The sequence below is a fragment of the Pristis pectinata genome, chromosome 9, assembly GCF_009764475.1.
Source record: "Pristis pectinata isolate sPriPec2 chromosome 9, sPriPec2.1.pri, whole genome shotgun sequence".
Lineage (NCBI taxonomy): Eukaryota > Metazoa > Chordata > Chondrichthyes > Rhinopristiformes > Pristidae > Pristis > Pristis pectinata.
Window position 1 is genome coordinate 87,634,384 of NC_067413.1, and position 21,312 is coordinate 87,655,695.

At 39.0% G+C, this 21,312-nt stretch overlaps 1 protein-coding gene across 2 annotated transcripts in view; it reads left to right on the plus strand.

Annotated features, from left to right (window-relative positions):
* Positions 1–564: 564 nt before the first annotated feature.
* Positions 565–21,312, plus strand: part of mib1 (MIB E3 ubiquitin protein ligase 1) — a 111,344-nt gene continuing 90,596 nt past the window's right edge. The window contains exons 1-3 of one of the 2 annotated variants that reach the window (XM_052023327.1): positions 565–944; positions 13,761–13,932; positions 16,964–17,093. In XM_052023327.1, coding sequence (XP_051879287.1) covers positions 716–944; positions 13,761–13,932; positions 16,964–17,093 — 531 coding nt within the window. In that variant the 5' untranslated portion in view covers positions 565–715. The remainder of the gene's footprint in view (positions 945–13,760; positions 13,933–16,963; positions 17,094–21,312) is intronic. The other variant, XM_052023325.1, reaches the window with a different exon arrangement.

The window sequence follows — 21,312 nt, forward strand, 5'->3', positions numbered from 1 at the left end:
GGAAGCCCTGTCGAGAGTTTAAGGGCAGGCACGGTAATGTAGCAGTTAGCGTGACACTATTACAGCGCCAGCAACCCGGGTTCAATTCTGGCAGCTGTCTATAAGGAGTTTGTATGTTCTCCAGGTGTCTGCGTGGGTTTCCTCTGGGTGCTCCGGTTTCCTCCCACATTCCAAAGACATACGGTTTAGGAAGTTGCGGGCATGCTATGTTGGTGCTGGAAGCGTGGCAACACTTGCAGGCTGCCCCCAAGAACACTGTGTGTTTCAATGTACATGTAACTAATAAAGAAATCTTATCTTAAAAGACGGCACCTGCGACAGTGCAGGGCTCCCTCAGTCCAGTAGTGGAGTGTCAGCCTAAGTTGTACTTAACGATAAAGTGCAAGCTGGATCCCCCCACTTAACGTCTCCATCCTTGATTCTGGTCCATTTTCTCGCAACGTAAGGGGCGAGAATCACTGCCCTTCACTCAGACTTCATGTGAACGAGTTGCCCGCATTAAACATGGCGGCGGCCCATAGGGGAGCAGGCTGCGACTGCACATGCGTGGCGCCGCTCGGCTCTCGCCGTGCCAGTCTGCCGAGGTCCCGGATTTCCCAACACACACAAAAAAAACGGTCCGGCCGGGTCCCCATCAAGGCCGAGGGAGCCCCTGTCGGCTTCGCGGCCGCTGCCGCCGCCGTCCTCCGATACCGAGCTGCTCCGCGGGCTCGGCATGAGCGGCGCTAGGAACAATCGGGTGATGATGGAGGGAGTCGGGGCCCGGGTGGTGCGGGGTCCCGACTGGAAATGGGGCAAGCAGGACGGCGGAGAGGGGCATGTGGGCACCGTCCGGAGCTTCGAGAGCCCCGAGGAGGTGGTGGTGGTCTGGGATAACGGCACCGCCGCCAACTACCGCTGCTCCGGGGCCTACGACCTGCGCATTCTGGACAGCGCACCGACAGGTAGGGGAGCGGGAGCGGGGGCCGGGGGCTCGTCATGTTGAGCCTGTCCGAAAATCTGTACGGTGCAGGCCCCACCCCAGTGAGGCCGAGAATCAGCATCAAACCCTTGGACACAGAACAATTTCAGATACTCTGTAAAATTTCCCTCATCAACAATGGCTATAAATACAAGTAACTCGGGGGGTGGGGGGAACAGTAATATAAATGTATTGCTGCAAATGAGGGGGCTGAGAGTAATTACTGACATTGAGTTCCCTATTGTCGCCCAAAATAACTTCATTGTGTAGAATGTATCATCTTTGTTGGCTTAGCTATACGTTAATCTTTAGGCATTTAATGTTTTTCTTCACTCCCGGCTTTAGTTTTCACGAAATGTCTTTGTTTTGCGTTGGTTGGGAGGAATTCATTTAGTTGTGTAAAAACAATGTATGTTGTAGTGAAAGCTGACCGCTTTTATTGTAAATAGGGCTTCAAAATGAATAACTACCTTTGATTTTTTTTGAATGAAAGTGGATTAGGACACTTCACCACCCCCCCCCCCCCCCCGAGTCCCTGCCATGCAGCTTCAGTTTTATCTTATTGTATAAGAAAACATAGATTACATCATAGAAACATTTGCAAGCTGTCATTTAAGTTTTATGGACTTTTATTAGTTGTGTCAAATTTTACAGTGGAAATTTTCATTATCTGCAAATCTTTTTGTGATCTGTAGAGTTTCTTCTGAATGACCAGTGTGAATGATTTCCATTTTATATACTAGCTTTGGGATCTCATCGCATTGTTATCTACCTTTTATCTGAGAAGATTGTCAGAAACAGTAGTTATCAAATTGTTGTGATCTGTAATTCTCCTGGGTTCCTTGGGTCAGCTGTAATGACCTTCAGAGAGAGTGCATATTTTCAGAATCTAGTTGATGAGGCGTCATGCGGGTTTATATGTGCAATAAGTCAATAGTTAGTTATTACCAGTAGAAATGTTTGTGTTATTAAGAGGAATGTTTGTGTTATTGTTAGGCTGTTAATATTATGGTACCACTGAGCCCTTGGCGCTTTACAATCTTATGCGTATTACCTCTGTGAAGGGGCAGTACAATGCAAACAATACAATTGCTGACAATACAAAGCTACATGGTAAAGTGAGCTGGTGAGGAAGATGCAAAGAGTTTACCTAATGATGTACGTGGGTTCAGCTGACAAGAAGGTTCCATACTTTTGGAAAATATCAGGCTATTTATTTTTGTAGAAAGTAGAATAATTGAGTGCCTTTTTTTAAACACTGAGAAAGCATGAAATGTTGGTTGATGGACTTGACTGTGCTTATACTCAATACACAGGAATGTATCCTGTAGGTACAGTAAGCAGTTAGAAGTCAAATAATACGTTGATCTTTCATGACAAGGCTTTCATTGTACAAGAGTAAGGAAGACGTGCTGTAATTGGTCTTTGGTGAGATTGCATCTGGAGTACTGTGTGCAGCTTTGCACCGAAGGAACGATATACTTGCCTCAGAGGCAGTGCAGAATGCATGCAGTTTATTAGGTGAATCTCTAGGATGAGGGGATTGTTCTTTGAGGAGTGATTATTTAAGATTGGGCTATATTCACAGGAGTTTAAAAGAATGAGAGGTGATCCTATTTAAGTCTTCAAGGATTTTGAGAGATTGATAAGGTAGATGCTGAGAGACTGCTTCCTCTATTATAGAGTCCATTGGACAATCTCCGGGTGAAGGGTTGGCAATTAAGGTGTGAGTTTGAGAAATTTCTTCATTCAGAAAGTTTTGAGTCTTTGAATTGTTCTACCTTTTAAAGATTGTGATACTTGGTCATTAAGAGATTTTTTTAACAGAAGGAATAAATGAATATTGGGAATTAAGCATTAAATCTGTAGTAATTGGGCAGTAAGCTGTCAATGTCATCTAAACATTTGAGATTGTTGAACTTGAAGCTGCTGGATGAGCAGTTCAGAGTTGCTTTTGATGACAATGATAGTATTTGCCACCTTATCTAACACTCGGCTCCAGTTACACACTTAAAAATATTGTTGGCTTGGATGGATTTTTTTTTGCTGTAATAATTGAAAAAAATGGTGTCAAACTGTTACAGCAAAATTGGCTTAAGATATTGCATATGGGAAATGTACACTTGTGTGCATTCTTAACTGTTTATTTTGATTTTTGGATTTCCTCTAAAATGTTTAAACCTGTCCAGTTTATAAACAAGTGCAGAATGAAGCTTTCAACTGAGTGTACTTGGAATATAGATGAAGCCCAGCTTCAAATAGCACTGCAAATAACATTGTTTCACTATTATCACTTGATGGATTACTAGTGAGCTGAAGTTTGAAAGGATAGACCAGTAAAGCAAGAGACCTGTCTCACCTTTTGGCACCTAAAAGCTAGATGGTTTTGAGGGGAATGTAAAGAGGCTTTAGGAATATATAGCAAGGCGAAATGAATGACCGAGGACATGGCAGATGGGATATAAGGTGGAAAAGTTATAAACGCCAAGTATTTTTTTAAATGTTGGGAGACTGAAATGTGTTGCTGTTCAGGGGAATCTTGGTGTCCTCGTACACAAGGCAAATTATATCTTGGCCTTGTTGGCAAAAGGTACAAGAGTAGAGAATGCTGTAATTATATAATGCCCTGGTGACACTGCATTTTGGAATGTTGAATGCAAGTCTGGCCTACCTAAAGAAGGATATATTTTCAAATGTTCAGTAGGTTGATTCCTTGCATGGTGGGTTTATGATACGAGGAGAGATTAAATGAACTGGGCAGATAAGAATGAACAAGGTGATTTCACTGAAAAATATAAAATTGTTAAGAGGCTTAATGGGGTAGAGAGTTGATGTTTCATCTGGCTTGGGTGTCTAGAATCAGAGATTTCAAATTAAGGGTGCAAGTATTCAGGACTGATGTGAGAGGCAATTTCTTCACTCGGGAAAAATGAATCTTGGGAATTCTCTAACCAAGGGGGCTGTGAAGACTTAGTTGTTGCCAGAAATCAATATGTTTTTGGATATTAAGGGAATTTAGAGATATGGGGAGTGTCTGTAGGAAAGTGATGCTGAGACAAAAGATCAGCCATGTTCTTATTGAATGGTGGAGCGGGCATGAGGGGCTGAGTGGCTTATTCTCACTTGTTCTACCCTGTCAGTGAAGATCCAGTCAGGGAGGTGATGAAGTGTTTGCTGATTGCCTAGGTGAGTGTAACTGCAAAAACTAATGAACTTTATCTGCATCCATAACAAATCAGATTGCTTGATTGCCACCTCTGTCACTGGATACTGTTTACTGTCTCTCTTTATGCTGTGGATACAGTCTGTACAATTAACATTGCAGTTCCTCAACAAAGTTTCTGTAACAGCACTTTCCAATGTTTTATAATATTGTCTTGAACAATATTATGGGAGCATCAGCTGCAGATCTCATGTTGAAAATTCAGTCTGTTGTCACAAAGTTAATATCTTGGATTTCTTTATTTACAACTGTTATGGACAAACAACATAATTATTACTGTTTGATGGAGTCCTCCACCACTGAAATGTGCAGTAAATTATGATACCAGCATATTCCATGTACCAAGAAAAAATGTGAAACTGAAGTAAAGAAATGTGAAGTTGAGAAGATATTTAATAATATTGGGGAGTAAAATGGGGACAACTAATGCAATTAGCAAAAGGTACTATTGTTGTAATGTTAGAAATTCTATTGCATTCCTCTGAATTTCAGTGATATTCCACAATTGACAGAAAGAAAATGATGTTTAGACAATGTACAATATTGAGGTGCTTGGATTTTTTTTCAGGCAGAATCTTTTTTTTACATTCTCCTTGATGTTTGCTGCCTTTCAACATAGTCTTCTAAACTATCACCTGCTCATTTGGTGCAACTTTCAGCACTGAACTAGCAGCTAGTTTGTTCAGATTCCACTCCATTACTTCAGTGTCCAATATGTGCTAATACTTCAGTGCCACATTGGGAATGGATTTGGCTTCTTTCATTGGAGATGTTGAAGTGACTGTCATGTGATCTTTGAAGAGGTTCCATGATGTCGTGAGGAGTTGTTTTGTCCTGGCCAATATTTGTTCACATTGAACACCACAAGGAAACAGATTAATGACTGTTTGTCTCTGAATTCATTCCATTGAATTGCAACATCATTTTAAACATCTATTAGATCGCTACTGATATGTCTAAACTTGAGGGAATACAGACCAAATTTATGCAACATACTCCTTAAACCTTTAAGCTCTTGTGAATCAATGCTTAGGCCAATATATCTTTACTGGAAAGAGCACCCACAAGTTAATGTAGCACTTCAAGTAATGGTCTGCCTGAAGCATTGTACAACTGAAATGTAGCATTTTTTCCACAGCAATCTTAACCCTCTTGAGGTAAAGGCAAAAAATCCATTAATATTTTTGATTAATTTTTGTAGCATCCTAATGCATGTTAAGTTTTGGTTTCAGACTTCCTTCAGAGTTGAGTTGCTTTCTTTGGTTGATACGTTAGATTCAGAGCTAACCTTGAAAGTAAATCTGTGGCAAAAGGGGGAGGAGAGGGAGCCTGCTTACACTGTATGGCTTATGACAGAAGGTTTGTGCCTTTGTCACATCCTATGAGAATTAATATGTAATCAATTAGTAATGAATCTTGGATTTGGCAGTCGGAAACAACAGGAACTTGTATGTGTTTTCTGCTGGTAGGCTGCATGGTTAGTCTCTGGGAATATCCTTGTGCAAATAGTCAGGTTAGGAGCACGGTGGGAGGGAATCTAGTATCTTCTTGGACATTGGCAGCTGTTTTGCCGCACATCTTGGTTACTTTGGGCCTTTTGAGTTGGGGCAGTTCTTGTGCTTTTGGTTCTTTCATAAATGTCATAGAGAATGTGAAAGAGTTAACATCTGACAAAGGGTCTTTGATCTGAAATGTTAACTCCATTACTCATTCCTCGGGCATTGCCTGATCTAAGTTTCTTGTATTTTTGCTTTCATTTCAGCTTTGCAGCATATGCAGTTTTTTTAATAAACAACACACTAGTATATTAACCCCGTGCCAATAAGCTTGTATTTTTCAGCTCCCTGAAAGTGACAACACAAGTGGATAGGGTTGTACAGAAGGCATGTGGCATGCTTGCCTTCATTGGTCAGGGCATGAAAGTTGGTATGTCATGTTGCAGCTGTAAAAAAAACTTTAGTTGGGTCACTTTTGGAGTATTGTGTGCAGTTCTAGTCACCATAGTATAGGAAGGGTGTTGATGCTTTGGAGAAGGTGCAGAAGAGGTTCACTAGGATGTTGCCAGGATTGTAGTGTATTAGCTGTAAGGAGAAGTTGGACAAACTTGGATTGTTTTGTCTAGAGTGTCAGAGGATGAGGCGTGAACTGATAGAAATGTATAAAATTGTGAGAGGCATAGATGGGATTATATAGTCAGAGACTTTTTCCCAGTGTGTAAATGTCAAATACTAGAGGACATAGATCTAAGGTGAGAGGGGGAAAACTTAAAGATATGAGAGGCAAGTTTTCTTACACAGAGTAGTAGGAACCTGGAACATGCTGCTAAGGAAGGTGATAGAAGGAGATATAATAGCAGTGTTTAGGTAGACACATGAATAGGCAGGGAATAGAGGGATATGGACTCTGTGCAGGCAGATGGAATTAGATAGTTTGGAATCATGCTTGGCGCAGATGTGGTGGGCCCAAGGGCCTTTTCCTGCACTGTGCTGTTGTATGTTCTAACAGTCGTGGAAGGAGAAGATGTAGTGAAAGAAACCTTGGTGAGAAACTGTTGTGCATCTTGCTGAATGTATACACTGCATGTATACACTACAGATGCTGATAAAATTCAATAGTTTCTGGATCCAACCTGGAGATAAGTACTCTATAACCTCCCACTTGCAGCTTCATGTATGGTATGGAGACTTCTGAATTAACAAGTAATCTACTACTGATCAAATACTCAAACTTGTCTCTCCCCTTACAGCTATGATATTAATGTTTTTGATTCAAATAACCTTCCAGTCATTGGTGATCCTCCTAGATGTTGATAGTGGGTACTGTTGAAGCTGATACACAGATGGCTGGCCTTGTTACCACTAATGTTATTTGTTTCTTGTGCCATCTTGTGAATGCTTTCTGTTGTAATACTCTGCCTTGCTGCTTCCATCTTGCATTATAAGCTAGTGAGATAGGAGATGGGGGATGAATTCTCTTAACCTAGGCTCTTGCCACCTTTTCAAGTTCAGTTCTCTGAATGTTCTAGGTATCTATCTCTTTCATTGAGAATACAGTCATACTCTCAAACAAACATGAAGTGTTAAACTGAGGTCTTCTGTCACATATCAGAAACCTAGTTGGTCAAATAACAAGTAGGGCTTTTTTCAGTACCTGCGACTGGTGACCTCTGAGTTACAGCAATTTGGGTAATGGAAATCCGCCTAATGAAATTCACAAATTGCTACAAAAAAATCTGAGATACAGAACAAAAATTCGTTCTCACAAAGTTTGTGTCAATTTTTATTTTCAGCTCACATTTCTTGGTGCATGTGCAAATGATGAGGCTTCACATCATCTGAGAATGCAACCACCAACCCTCCCCCCCCCCCCCCCCCCCCCACCCCCGCCCTAGTAACGGGAGTTGCCTGTTTTCCTGCTAGTAAATGAGGCTAAGGATTAATTTCTACATTAAATAAATTAAGTATTGTAAAGATATGGACAAGCTGTTAGGTGGTGGTGGACCCCTTGCTTTGTATGATCCTGGAAAGCTGTTCTATTGTTTAATTAGTAAGGCATTAGTGGCAAACCCTGTTTGGAAATTTAGAACTTTTGTTTTACAAAATGATAAATCATCTTGTTATATCCTATGTGTAGTGACACGGAACCTAAAATGTATTTACTTGGAATGTAGGGCTGCAATGTAGTCTGCTTGCACAAGCTCTAACAGGATTTCTGCATTATATGACATTTTAAACTATAACTCAGTGAATGTGAATAGAAATATGATCCCCAAAACCTATAAAATAATTATATTATAAATTTATAAGACTTAAACATAATAAATTTGAAATGTATCCTGAAATTTGATAATTTTTTTGTATGTTGCTATAAAATGCTGTGAATACTGAAAATGTTTCTCTTGGCCAGCTGTTGATTATCTAGAGCAGCTCATTCCACTGTATTAAGACTAATTAGGCTGCATGGCTGAAACCTAATCCAGTTAAATCTGCTGATTTAAGTAAAAGTTGACATTGATGACTAATTTTGAATAACCTAATAATTTATGAAATCGTAAAACAAGAATTTACTGCAGTTTTTTAATCTGTTAATTTGAATTAGTAACTAAGAATAAACTATATTGCAGTTATTGTAAAGCAGCTTATGATATTAGGACCTGCTTGCAATTGCAAAGGTTTTGTTTTAAAATGATTATATATTGAGGGAGATGATGGATTATTGAATTTGAGAAACAGATGCAGTCTAGAGTGGCTATGGGAAAAATTTCACTGAGTGTCTCTTTTTAGTATTAAATGGTGTAGTTTACGGGAACATCGTGCTATGCTGCAAAATGGTATAAAATGGTAAATGCTGGCTCTTACTAGTTGTTGTTCCTGGGAGATTGCTAAATAGAAGAGTGATGTAATGTGAAGCTGATTGGAAGCCAGCAGCAATCCCTCAAAGGAAAATGGATTAGTTATTTCAGTATGCTTTTCTACACCTTCCAACATTTGGTCATTTTATCAGATTGCCATTTATTTGTCTAAACACATCCATATTATTGACCATTAGATCACAATGGAGAGAAATATTTTAGTCCAAAGTTACCAGGAGATGAACTACCTTGATGTTGTATGAATAAACATAATTGTTAGGTGACTTTCTAAATGTTAGTTTATCTTTGACATGTTATTGAATTTAGTATTTTTTTTTCAAACAGTATTCCCTAATTTTAGCCCCATCCATTTGGTTATTAAAATAGAATATAGAATACAAGTGATGTTCACGATGCTTCTGAAATTACAAAAGATTGTGTAATATGTTCTAGTTAAGGAGATAGAAGTCACTTTTTCCTATTGAAGTATTCAGGAGTAGCCATACCAACCACAGTAGTTGTGCTCTTCCACATTTCCCATCATATTCACCCTTATTTTAGGTTGACTTGGGCTGCAGTTTTGTTCAGTGCTAACTGATGATCCGAAATTTCCTTGGGCTATTCAGCTTTGGAAGACATGACAGGAAGTCCGATTCTAATGTGGAGTTGATGCACTTTTAGCTATACTCATGGTATAGTAGTTATTTTTCTTCCCTCATCTGTCTGAATCTTTTCCAGCAAAGTATGCACAAATTTTAAAGCATGGCTGTTTGTTGAAAAGAAGATTGAAGTTAGCTCTTTGACTTCAGTCAGAGAAAGTTTCATTAATTTGTAATGGAACTTAATGAAAAACATTCAATGGGATTCAGCAGTGTTGTCTGCAGCATGCAAGCAGGCCAGCAGCTCTACTTACTGTGCCATGGTACCACCCCCTTTCCGGTGGAGGTTTCATTTGCATTTGTTTTCTTTTTCCCCTCCACCTCCCATAGGCAATTAAAAGGAATATTTAGGTATACTTTTCCTAAAATCCTAATGACATTGGTACCTCTTACTTTGTTTAGTTGATATCGATCCATTATAACTTTCAATTTTATGGACATTGATATGATTTTTTTTCGAGGGCATCAAAGTGAAGTGCTCCTGAAGTCTGGGAAACTTGTCTTTTGTGAATAATGCAACACTCATTTTTGGTGGTAGATATTTTTATTCAACAAATGTGGTTTAGCAGTTTTGAGATCTAAAATATTGTTTGAAAGGTCTGCCCTGATTTTTTTTTTTAGCTTCATCAGCTTCTGTTTCCAGTCCTCAAGTTTATTCCAACCTTTAAGTTCTTTTCAATGTTACTCTGGTTAACTAAATTGAAGGAATTTATTTAAGCTATCCAGATGCAATGTTTTAAAGATCTGGGCATTTTTCTTCAACTTCTCAGAATAGGAATTTCAGCATCAGGTTTATTATCACTGACTTGTATGTTGTGAAATGTTGTTTTGTGGCAGCAGCATAGTGCAAGACATAAAAATTACTATAAATTACAAAATAAATAGTGCAAAACAAAAAGGAATTACGTAGTGTTCATGGACCGTTCAGAAATCTAATGGCGGAGGAGAAGAAGCTGTTCCTAAGCCGTTGAGTGTGGGTCTTCAGGCTCTGTGTACCTTCTCCTTGATGGTGGTAACGAGAAGGTATGCCTGGATGGTGAGGGTCCTTAGTGATGGATGCCACCGCCTTGAAGTACCGGCTCTTGAAGATGTCCTCGATGTTGGGGAAGGTTGTGCCTGTGATGGAGCTGGCTGAGTTTGACCCTCTGCAGCTTCTTGTGATCCTGTACATTGGAGCCTCCATGCCAGGCTGTGATGCATTGTACATCTATAGAAATTTGCACGTCTTTGGTGACGTACCAAGTCTCCTCAAACTCCTAATGGAAAAACTGGAGTATTGTCCCCAGTGAAAGCAAGCTCAGTTTGCCTTTAGTTTTGGATTTGGCTCTAATCTCCTGTATTCTTCTAAGGTAGAATAGAAAAGATTTATCTGGCTTAATTTGATGGGGTTCAGATGTGTTTTTATTTTTATTTACAATTGTTCTCCTTTTGTTTTTGCCACACTTTGATTTGGTTAGGGTTGTCTGTATCAAACAAATACTGACATGAAGGATTTAATAGTCAAAAGTAGAGAATAACATCATTTGTGGAATTAGTACAATTGACTTGGGTTAATATAATTCAGCAATTGGACAAAATGAGCTGATCAGAGAGTGTACAGTGCATCTGTACAGGAAATCAGCCAAGAAAATGAATTTTACTCTTTTTGGTACTCTGAACAATTGTTATTCTGCACCAGTGCTGACTCAGCTTCCTGCAAATTAAAAAAAACAGGTTGATTTGCATCAAGATATGTATACTTAATTTGGATTTGTGTGGTTCCCAGCAGGATCACACTCGATTTTGTGCAGCTGCTATGCACTAGTGAAAGAAGGGCAGGTCAGGCTCGGTAGTGTAGCGGTTAGCATAATGCTTTACAGCACCAGTGACCCGGGTTCAATTCCAGCTGCTGTCTGTCAGGAGTTTGTACGTCCTCCCCGTGTCTGTGTGGGTTTCCCCCATGTGCTCTGATTTGCTCCCACATTCCAAAGACGTATGGGTTAGGAAGTTGTGGGCATGCTATGTTGGTGATGGAAGCATGGCGACACTTGCAGGCTTTCACTCCCCCCCCCCCCCCCCCCCCCCCCCGAATACTCTGTGCAATAGATGCATTTCACTGTGTGTTTCGATGTACATGTGACTAATAAAGATATCTTATCTTGGGGTATTAACCCTAAGAAGTCTTGCTTTCCATGGCAGCCAACTGCCACCCATGTATAGTGGAGTCATGGAGGGGACCAAGAGGGACGTGAGGGGCAGGCAGAGAGCCAGTTGTAATTATTTTCATTTTGTTTTTTTTGTTGATTAAACAGTTCTGAACAGAAGTTCTGTTCAGTTGTACCCTCAGTAAGGGTAAATCACATCACTTGTCCAGATCCTTCATTGTACATAGATGTGGCTGCTGCTGGCATTGCTGCAAACACTGCTGTACATCTGATAGAAAGGTTGCTAATGGAGAGCTGCCAGTGATATCATCACTGAAGCATCCAGTGAATGAAAATTTGAGCAGCTAAATGCAAGAAAAAACATGCCATTAGTTTTAGCGCACCTTTTAAAGTCTACGGCATGCCTGCATTGAGTTGTGAAGCTGTCCAGTCAGGTCTCTGATTTCTGCAGAGTGCCCCTTTTAAAAAAGCGCAAGGCTTTATTTTATGTCGAGAAAGGATTAACTTGGGTATTGTGGTGAACATGGATAGCTTTGGGTCAATGTCTGATGCCAGTAAAATGTTGGGTGTGCCAAGGTGCATTGTGTACAAAAGGCCCAGTACAATTTCAGGATGTGTGTAATTTCACCAGGTAATGATCATTAACACAGTCTTAAAACATTAGTTAAGTCAACTTTTGTCTGAGTTGGGTGCAGATAAAAATGTCAAGACTTAATAAATTTAATTTCTAGGCTGTAATGTCCAACAGTTGAACTTTTCTTTTGAAGAATTAACTAATCTGGTGGTTATTTTTAAGTGGCGCAGGTGAGGCAGCTGTGGACGTTGTTGTGCCTTGGCCAGAGAGGTTGTGAATGAAGTGCTGCCAGTGGTATCAATAAAGCAAAAAACTTCAGATACTGGAAAACTGAAATTAAAACAAAAATTCTGAAAGTATTCAGTTTAGGCAAGACCTGTGGACCGAGGGGGAAAAAAAAACAGTTAACATTTAAGGCCAACTGAAGAAAAAAGTTAGAATTACAATACACATAAGATTTATATACCTTCCTGGCTATCTCTCTGTTGCCACTGCCACAACCTCTGTCATTCAGTCTCTCATGATTTTCGCCCTATCACAGATGGCAGGCACGGTAGTTTAGCAGTCAGTGTAACACTATTATAGCACCAGTGACCCAGATTCACTGTCTGTGAGGAGTTTTTACGTTCTCCCGCCTGTCTGCGTGGGTTTCCTCCCGCGTTCCAAAGACGTACGGGCTAGGAAGTTGTGGGCGTGCTATGTTGGCGCCAGAAGCGTGGCGACACTTGCGGGCTGCCCCCAGAACACTCTATGCAGAAGATGTATTTCACTGTGTGTTTCGATATCTTTATTGGTCATATGTACATCAAAACACACAGTTCTGGGGGCAGCCCGCAAGTGTCGCCACGCTTCTGGCGCCAACATAGCACGCCCACAACTTCCTAGCCCGTACGTCTTTGGAACGCGGGAGGAAACCCACGCAGACAGGCGGGAGAACGTAAAAACTCCTTAGAGACAGCGGCGGGGATTGAACTCGGGTCGCTGGCTCTGTAATAGTTACGCTAACCGCTTCTATATTTTCTCTATCCTGCTTTTCTGCAACATTTGACTTCTAATTTTCCTCTATTCCAATGGAAGGACATCAATTTGAAATGCTAACCGTTTCTATCTCCACAGAACATTACTGAGTTGTTGATTATTTCCAGCTTTCTGTGCTTTCATTTGGGATTTCAACAACATTTTTAAAAACATTTTTACATAAAAATAACAGATAATGATGTGGGATTTAAAGCTGTCTTGACAGGGAGCTAGCTGGGAGTCTTGGATGACCGAGTAAATTATCTCTTTGCTGACCATGCCATGTTAATTGGCACATAGCAAATAGTGTACATAGAAACAGAAGCATTAAGTTGCAAATAAATATAAAGTGTGTGTGTGCAAAATTGGCAATTGGACTTCATTGGAGGGAAGATGCAAGGGGATCCATTTTAGAGGTAAGTAAGGGAATTTTGTAAACAATTAAAAACAGATTTTGTGGATTCAGACAATTCAGGGTACAAATTCAGAAGTAACTCAGATTGTGTGTACAAAAATCAATTAAAAAGCTAATAGAACATGGTCATAAGTAGAGGATACATTGGAGCTAGATGGTTCACAAGTATCAGGGAGACTCCTTCACATGTTGAGTGGCAATGTGGGAGTCTCCTTCCAACAAAAAAACAAGGTCTAATTGATGGATCACCCATGATCTGTTTGAATGATGGAACTAATTTGATGAGTTAGTGTCAAATTTTTCCCTTTGGGAAGAGAGTCATTGGGGCCATTGAGCATATGTTGTGAAAGCTGTCTGTATTTTCAATCCAACTGGTAAATGAGCTAACTTTTCTTTCATTGAACACTTTTTCTAAGGAATCAAGCATGATGGAACAATGTGTGATACGTGTCGTCAGCAGCCGATTATTGGCATTCGGTGGAAGTGTGCAGAATGTACAAATTATGACCTTTGCACAGTTTGCTACCATGGTGATAAGCACCATCTGAGGCACAGATTCTATAGAATCACTATTCCTGGAAGTGAAAGGTAAGAGTATAGAAGAATTTGCAAATGATGCAGATGTTATTTGGTCATCCTTATTTTATAGATCTGTATCCTGTCATGTAAAATTTTAGCATTCTAGAATAATTCTTCAGTTAGTGTTGCTAGCTTTAGTAGAAGCTTGTTGAACTTGTTCAGTGAGTGGCTGAACTGTATGGGCCAGCAAGGACCCAGTTTCAATTTCTAATCTTGCTGAGTTAGCCAATTTCATCTAGGTTGATGGAAGGGTTACTGCTGTTTGCTTTGGTTATTCTTGGTTGGTAAAAGTTCCATCTCCTGGTCAATATTTACCACTGTAAAGCAATGTTGTATAGGAGAGCACAGGCCATTCCCGGGTAATGAATGGGTTCTGTTTTTACAGATGTCCATAAGTCAGGAAATGCGCAAAAATCACTTGATTATTGTAGTCATATCTCCACAGTATTGTACTGAATGGCATCATAAGACTGATAAGAATAATTACTAAAAGTGGAGAGAGAGAGAGGAAGCTAATTCTGCCATTTGTAGGAACAAACGTGTATGTATGTTGGACTTTTGAATTTAACAATATTATAGGAGCTCGCTCGTATGTAGCAGTGTTCATAAGTCGGATGTTCTTAACTTGGAGAAGGCCTGTACTTTCCACTTCTAGTCTATTTATCTGGTAATACTTTTATATGACTCTTGGATGTAAAGAATATCCACTTTTTTGCACTAAGTGGTCAAGTGGTAGGTCAAGGCTAAAGCTTTATTTATAATTGGTCACCGGTAGTTGTGGTAAAACTGATATCTTCCTTCTACTCTTCCCCATGTAATCATTGTGTTTGGACAAAAATAGCACTTTTGTAAGCCAGGTGATTGAACTTCATTTTTCTTTCTTTCTTCTATTCCGTTCTTATTCCCAGATCTCATTGTACAGTTCAACAAGTTGCTATGTGCTGTTGCATTCATTCAAAATGCTATTTTTTTAATAGTATTAATTATTTGCCAAAATTGCTGTAAGTTGCATTAATTGTACAATAAAATTCTGATAACTTGGTAGTTTGGAAACACTGGTGATCAGCATCTGGCTCACTCAGAATGCAAGTTGGAGGTCCAGACAGTTAGCGGGGTGTGTGGCCGGATTTCAAACTGTGGCCAGATTTCATACTGTGAACCAGATGTGTAGCCGAAGCAGAGTTCCAGTGTGCTTGTATGTTTAAGCTTGATTTGACTTGTTGAAAATACAAACTGAAACTCACCTAGTTCTATTATCCACTCCCATTTAAACTCACCAGGTTAACTGAAAAAAAATGGTGAAATAAAATTGCTTTGGGGTATTAATAAAAGTGACATCCAGTAGTCAATTAAATCTGCTGGTCCAGCACCACCTAAATCCTGAGGGTGCCAGATTAGTTTTACTCTTGCCAGGTAGAAATTTCTGCTGAGTCAAGATGGAATCGACTATTTTGTTGGATCTTGGTTGCTGCCAATTAAGGCTTGAAATTAGCATGCTAAGGTATGCTGGGTCAGAACTTGTGTCAGGTATAATGTATCAGGTATATGCCACTGAGTTCAGAATGTTTGTTTATGTTAATTTTATATAACAAAACAGAGTACGGTGAGTTTATCTAACTGTGGAGAGGCCTTGTATTAAATTCAGAACACCTTGGATCTGAAGGTCACAGTGGTATCTGGTCTTTCTCCCCTTTCAGACAATGGTTTATGAGTCGCAGGTTCACAATAAATCAGAGAGCATTGTCAAAGCAGTTCAATGTTATGAATGTCCAGAATATCCCATTTGGTTGTTTGACTTTTTAAGCCATGCCGTTTTCACCAGGATGAGCAAAAATTAAAATGACTTAAATTTAATTCTGATTTTGATGGAAAAGTGATGTTATTTGGTTATTGGTTTATGGTCCATTGCTATCAAGTATTGGATGTCCACTTGGGTTTGATAACCTTATCTGAGCCTGATGATACCCAACTATGTGATGAGATTGGGTCGGGTATCTAAACAATCATGGACTTGGGTTAGATTGAGATGGCTCTTGTATAAATAAATGAATTAATCGCCACATTTTGACATCATTCCAAAACATTTATCCTTTATTTAAACTAAAAGGCTGAATTAAAACAATTTTTTAGTGAAATTAAAACAGATAGTTGCCCATTTGATCTCTCTGAATGTCCCTTGCAGTTCAGCTTGATTTAGGAACAGGGCCCACTTCTGAACTGTCTCCTTCCAACCTGTTGATCCAGTAAGCTGAGGAATGGTACTGAGTGATGTAGAAGCATCTGGAACTTCTGGTTATGCTCTACTTTCAGTTGTTGGGAGGCTGGCCTGTGCAGGTCAGTAGTGGAAACTCTGAGAACTAGTTCTAACAGATCAGTAACCTTGTACCACACTAGGGCTGCCTTAAGATTGAGGGCCCTCTGCAAAATGTAGTCCAGTGGACAGTACAGGAGATCTCCTACCTATGCAGGGTGACTTTAGGAAGAGTGGACATCTAGCAGAGAAGAAGGGCACACAGCCTCTGGCTTGGATGAGCAGCCTGTTCTCCTGGGCAGCTCTACTCCGGCCATCTCAGCTCTGCATCTACTACTCTGAGCCTGATGTCAGATTGTGCTTTGTGCCACTACTGGCACAGTCTTTGTTCCAATTCCTGATGGGCAGGATGTGGGACCAAGAGCCGGGCAGGATGTGGGACCAAGAGCCAGGCAGGGATCGTCCCAGTTGCCAGATAGCAACTGTGTCGTTGGTAGATCGTAACAATTCCACAAGGCTGATGTTTGTGACAAAAGCCTGGCTTCCTGACTTGAGCCTGATGGAACCATCTACCTGTTTAGTTTGAGTTGTTTTATCAAAAAATTGTTGTTCATATTGGATTTTAATTTTACCCAAGCAGATCTCTAATATCCCTAATCCAGGGATAACTGAAGAGAAGGCAATTTACTGATGTTTGGGAGGATGAGGAAACAGCTGTGTAAATAGGTTGAGTGGAAATGTAAATTAAATACTTTGCCAATTGTATAATTTCTGTTTTCTTTCAATTAGAGTTTTGCTGGAGTCTCGGCGGAAGTCGAAGAAGATAACAGCAAGAGGCATTTTTGCTGGTGCAAGGGTAGTACGTGGAGTGGATTGGCAGTGGGAGGACCAGGATGGGGGCAATGGACGTAGAGGAAAGGTGAGCAGTTTATTGAACAGCGTTTGGGATCTGTTCAATGTTTAAGTTGCTTATTTGGCAGAGCTGATCTAAGGTGGCTGCTGCTTATGTATAGAATTAACATCAAGCAGACTTAGTGGGTAAACCACGTGCTTTTCTGTTTGGTGCCTTTTACCATCAAATATAACATAACTGATGAAAGTCAGTTGGGAATCTGAAATAAAATTAGAAAATGCTGTAAATACTCTGCAGATCAGACAGCATTTGTGGTGATAGAAGCAACTAATGCTTCAGGTTGACAAACTTTCATTAGACGGGAAAAGTGAGAAAGTAAGTCTGCTTTAAGTTGCAGAGGATGGTGATTGAATAAAACAAAAGGGGTGTTTCTGATAGGGTGGTGACTGAGAATGATTGTCACAAAAGTGTTGGTGCCAGTTGCATTGGCTTGTTAATCAGAGCTAATCTGTCTGGAGGAGGTGAATGAGGACAGAGGGGAGAGATACAAAACTTGGCAGTTGCTAGAAATCTGAAAATAAAGAGAATGCTTGAAGTATCCAGCAGGTCAGGCAGCATCAGTGAGAGACAAAAACTGAGTTAACTGATGAACTGACCTTTCATCAGAACTGGCCAGTTCTTAGAAACTGTAAAGGTTGCTCATCTGAAATGCTACATTCACTGAGTTCTGGGAGTTGTGCTATTCCTTGAGCTTAGGTTCAGCTTTGTTGGAACAGTGTAAAATGTTGAAAGCAGAGGTACCAGAGGATTAGATAACCACAAATGCAACATCTCTGTTCAAGAAAGTATTGTGGCAGAAATTGTGAAACAGTATCATCTGTCAATAGGAAAATGTTGGAATCATTATTAAGGAAGTAATAGCAGGTAAAGTAGAAAGTTGTAAGGCAATCAGAGTCATCCTGGTTTTATGAAAGAGAAATTGTGTTTGGCACATTTACTAGAGTTCTTTGAAGATGTAATGAATGGGTGGATGAAGAGGAACCAATTGATAGAATATCCTTGGGTATCCAGATGGCATTTGATAAGATGCCACATAAAAGATTATCACTCAGGATAAGAGCACATGGGTTGGCAGTAATATATAGGCATAGATAGCGAAGCAGCTCAGTAAAAAAAAAAGTCGGGATTAAAAAAAACACAAGAATTAGGAACAGGTGGAGGCCATCTGGCCTTTTGAACTGCTGATCTTTTACTTTAGTTGCCATTTTCCAGCACTGTCCCCATAACCTTTGATTCACTTGATATCCAGAACTCGCTTGATCTGAGTTTTGGATGAACACATCTAAACTACATAGAAAGGTATGGGTTCTAATTAGTAACAGATGCATATCCACGAACAATATAAATAAGTTGTTAAAATAATTTAGTGAATACAAAGTTGAATTACGATACTTTCGGCCTTGTCATTGTATAACAATTAACTTGATACTGCAGTGGAGGGAATTTTAGGCTTTTCTCAAGGTATACATTGCAGTGGGTTGAATAGCTATCCATATTCATATTAATCATGTAACCTTGCTTTATTACCTCTTTGATCATGTGTGTTACCATTAGAAATTATGCCTTTCCACTCAATTAAAATATCTGAGCAGTTATGTATAAAGAACTATTTAGTATAATATTTGATGATAAAGTTGATGATAGGTTTACTGAAAAGCAAAAAAAAAGATGCTGGAAATTTGAAATAAAACAGAAAATGCTTAAATACCTGCTGAATATTTCCAGCATTTTCTATTCTTATGAAGAATTTACTGTTTGTGCCTCAAGCAAAACAGAAAAGAGATAAATATGATTAAAAATAATTCCTTAAATTGCTCATTTTTGAATGGGATAAATAAAATGAAATCATATATAATGTCTTTATCCTAAATAATCAGCATGCCTTTGCTGTTGCTTCTAAATTTCTTAAAGGTCTTTGCATACAGTCTTGGTGCTGTTTCATGACACCCATCAGAAAATACAAGGTTGAGGGAAGAATCATTGTCTTTTCCAACGGATATCTAAAATGCATTTTGTAGAATTCTGGACTGCCCTGCTGTTAATATGCATACATGGGAGAGGACAAACAATGCTAAGGAATGTTATAACAGGGAAGGTTATTTGGAGGAACATAGTTCTGGACAATGCAGTTTCTTCAGTCATTGGATTGTAACATACTATGCTAGAGAAATGAAAAGCAAACAGGTCATGACATGTAAATTGCAGATTTTTGTTAAACAGATAGGCTTTTGAACTGTATTGCATGTATTTGTTATGTGAAGTATAAACACAGATTTAACTGGAAATATTTTGAATTCTTGCAGAAGATGCTGTTATACAAAACTATATTGATAATCAAAAAGTTAACTAAGATTTAAACGGGCATCTTCAAGTTTTTTTAACTTTCATTTTTAATTTAATATGATAAATCAACAGATGAGAGACTTATGAAAGGAACAAAATTCCTGGTAGATTGAAAACGAGATGAGATTTATTGGGTCATGGGAAAGTGTAATTAAATCATTGATATTAAAAGAATGATGCTGCCATCAGTTGAGGGAGAAAACTGCTAGACAAAGCATTGGTGAAAAACTGAAAGGATACGTGGTGAAAATAAATACTACACTTGGACATTTTCCTCTGATTAAGGTTAGAATCCATCAACGCCATGCTATGGAAATTTACAGTACTCTTGAGAAAGAAAATGCTCAGTAAATAATAAGCAACGTCTGTGTTAAATACTTAAATTCTTTAACTTCTTGTATTTGTTAATAACCAGTAAAAATAACAAAGGAACCATGTATGTCATGGATACATGGTCTCCGTCATGAATGAATGTTTAAATTAAAATCATGGTGGAAAGAGAACTGATATAAATTACATCGAGATTGAAGGAATCTTCTAGAAAAGGTCCTCCAGGATATTGCCTTGTATTTATAGATCTTCAGTGTCCTGTTATTTTAAAAGTAAAAGCAGCATAGTAGACTGATTTATTGAGACAATTATTGCTCTTGGTTCTGACTTTTTTATGTCTGTTTTATTGCATCACTTTGCTCGGCTAGAGTTGATAGTTGCTTCTTCCTCCTTGTGATTATTCTTTAAACAGCTTTTCCTGGAAGAGCGTTTGTGAATATTTGTGAGTATTGTGAAAGGGATTGGCTATGGTGCAGTTAAATTGTTTAATTTTCATCTGGGCTTACAATTCCTGCGTATTTATTGTAGAGCATTGTTAAACAGTGTCATGGAACATTGTTGCAAAAGTGAGGGAGCATATTATTTATAAGTATTAGAATATAGAATGTGAATTTAGTGTAAAAGGAATGAATATATTCAAAAATATTAGGACATAAGTGTTTGTCAAGGAGTAAAGCAAAAGAAAAGTAACTGGAATAGGTGTACAAGAGGGCTGTTAATACTTAAGCACAAAGGCAGTTGAGGTGGATTAAATAGCACTATTTGTGCTGTAAAATATTTTTTTTAGTAGCAGCATACATTCTATTGTTGAACTTCATTGTGCTATCTTTTGGATGAAATGTAAAATAGTGATCCTGTAATTTCCCTTGTCTGTCTCTGGATGTAAAAGATTCTGTTTCAAGAGGGGAGAATGTTACTTTTGGTATCCTGAATCATCACCATTATCACAGAAACAGATTATCTAGTCATCATCACATTATGTTTGCGGTTCCTTGTTTTGTTGAAATTAGCTCCTGTGTTTCTTACACTATTACAATGAATACTCGTAATAAGCTGCATGTCCAGAAAGGAATGTGAAAGTTGTTATATAAATGCAAGCCTTTTTTTTTTCAAATGACCAGAATTTTGTAATATCCATTTGAGATGTTAACTTCTTGTACTTGTTGAATATGCAAATATAATCATGGAACTGAGGTTATTGTTATTGCTTTGAATGTAGGCTGTTGGACAAATGAATAAAGTATTTAATATAGTTGCTCTGATATATTAATAAGAGAAAATAGTCCCTTAACTTGTCCAGGAGGAGAAATTGAATTTCAAAAGACCCAAAGAGCTTGTATCTGTTGACAGAGCAAGTGATAGAATTCTTGGCCAATGAAGGTTCTGTATTTTAATATCTATGAAGGGTGGAACATGTCGGGCAAATATTGGGAAAGTAGGTCTGAGGATTAGATGGGACAAGTAAAAGGGATTTTGTCAACTCTGAAGTATTTTCTTCAACCCCTTTACAAACTTGCCTCCTGAGAAACTCAAGGAACTGGTGGACAACTTT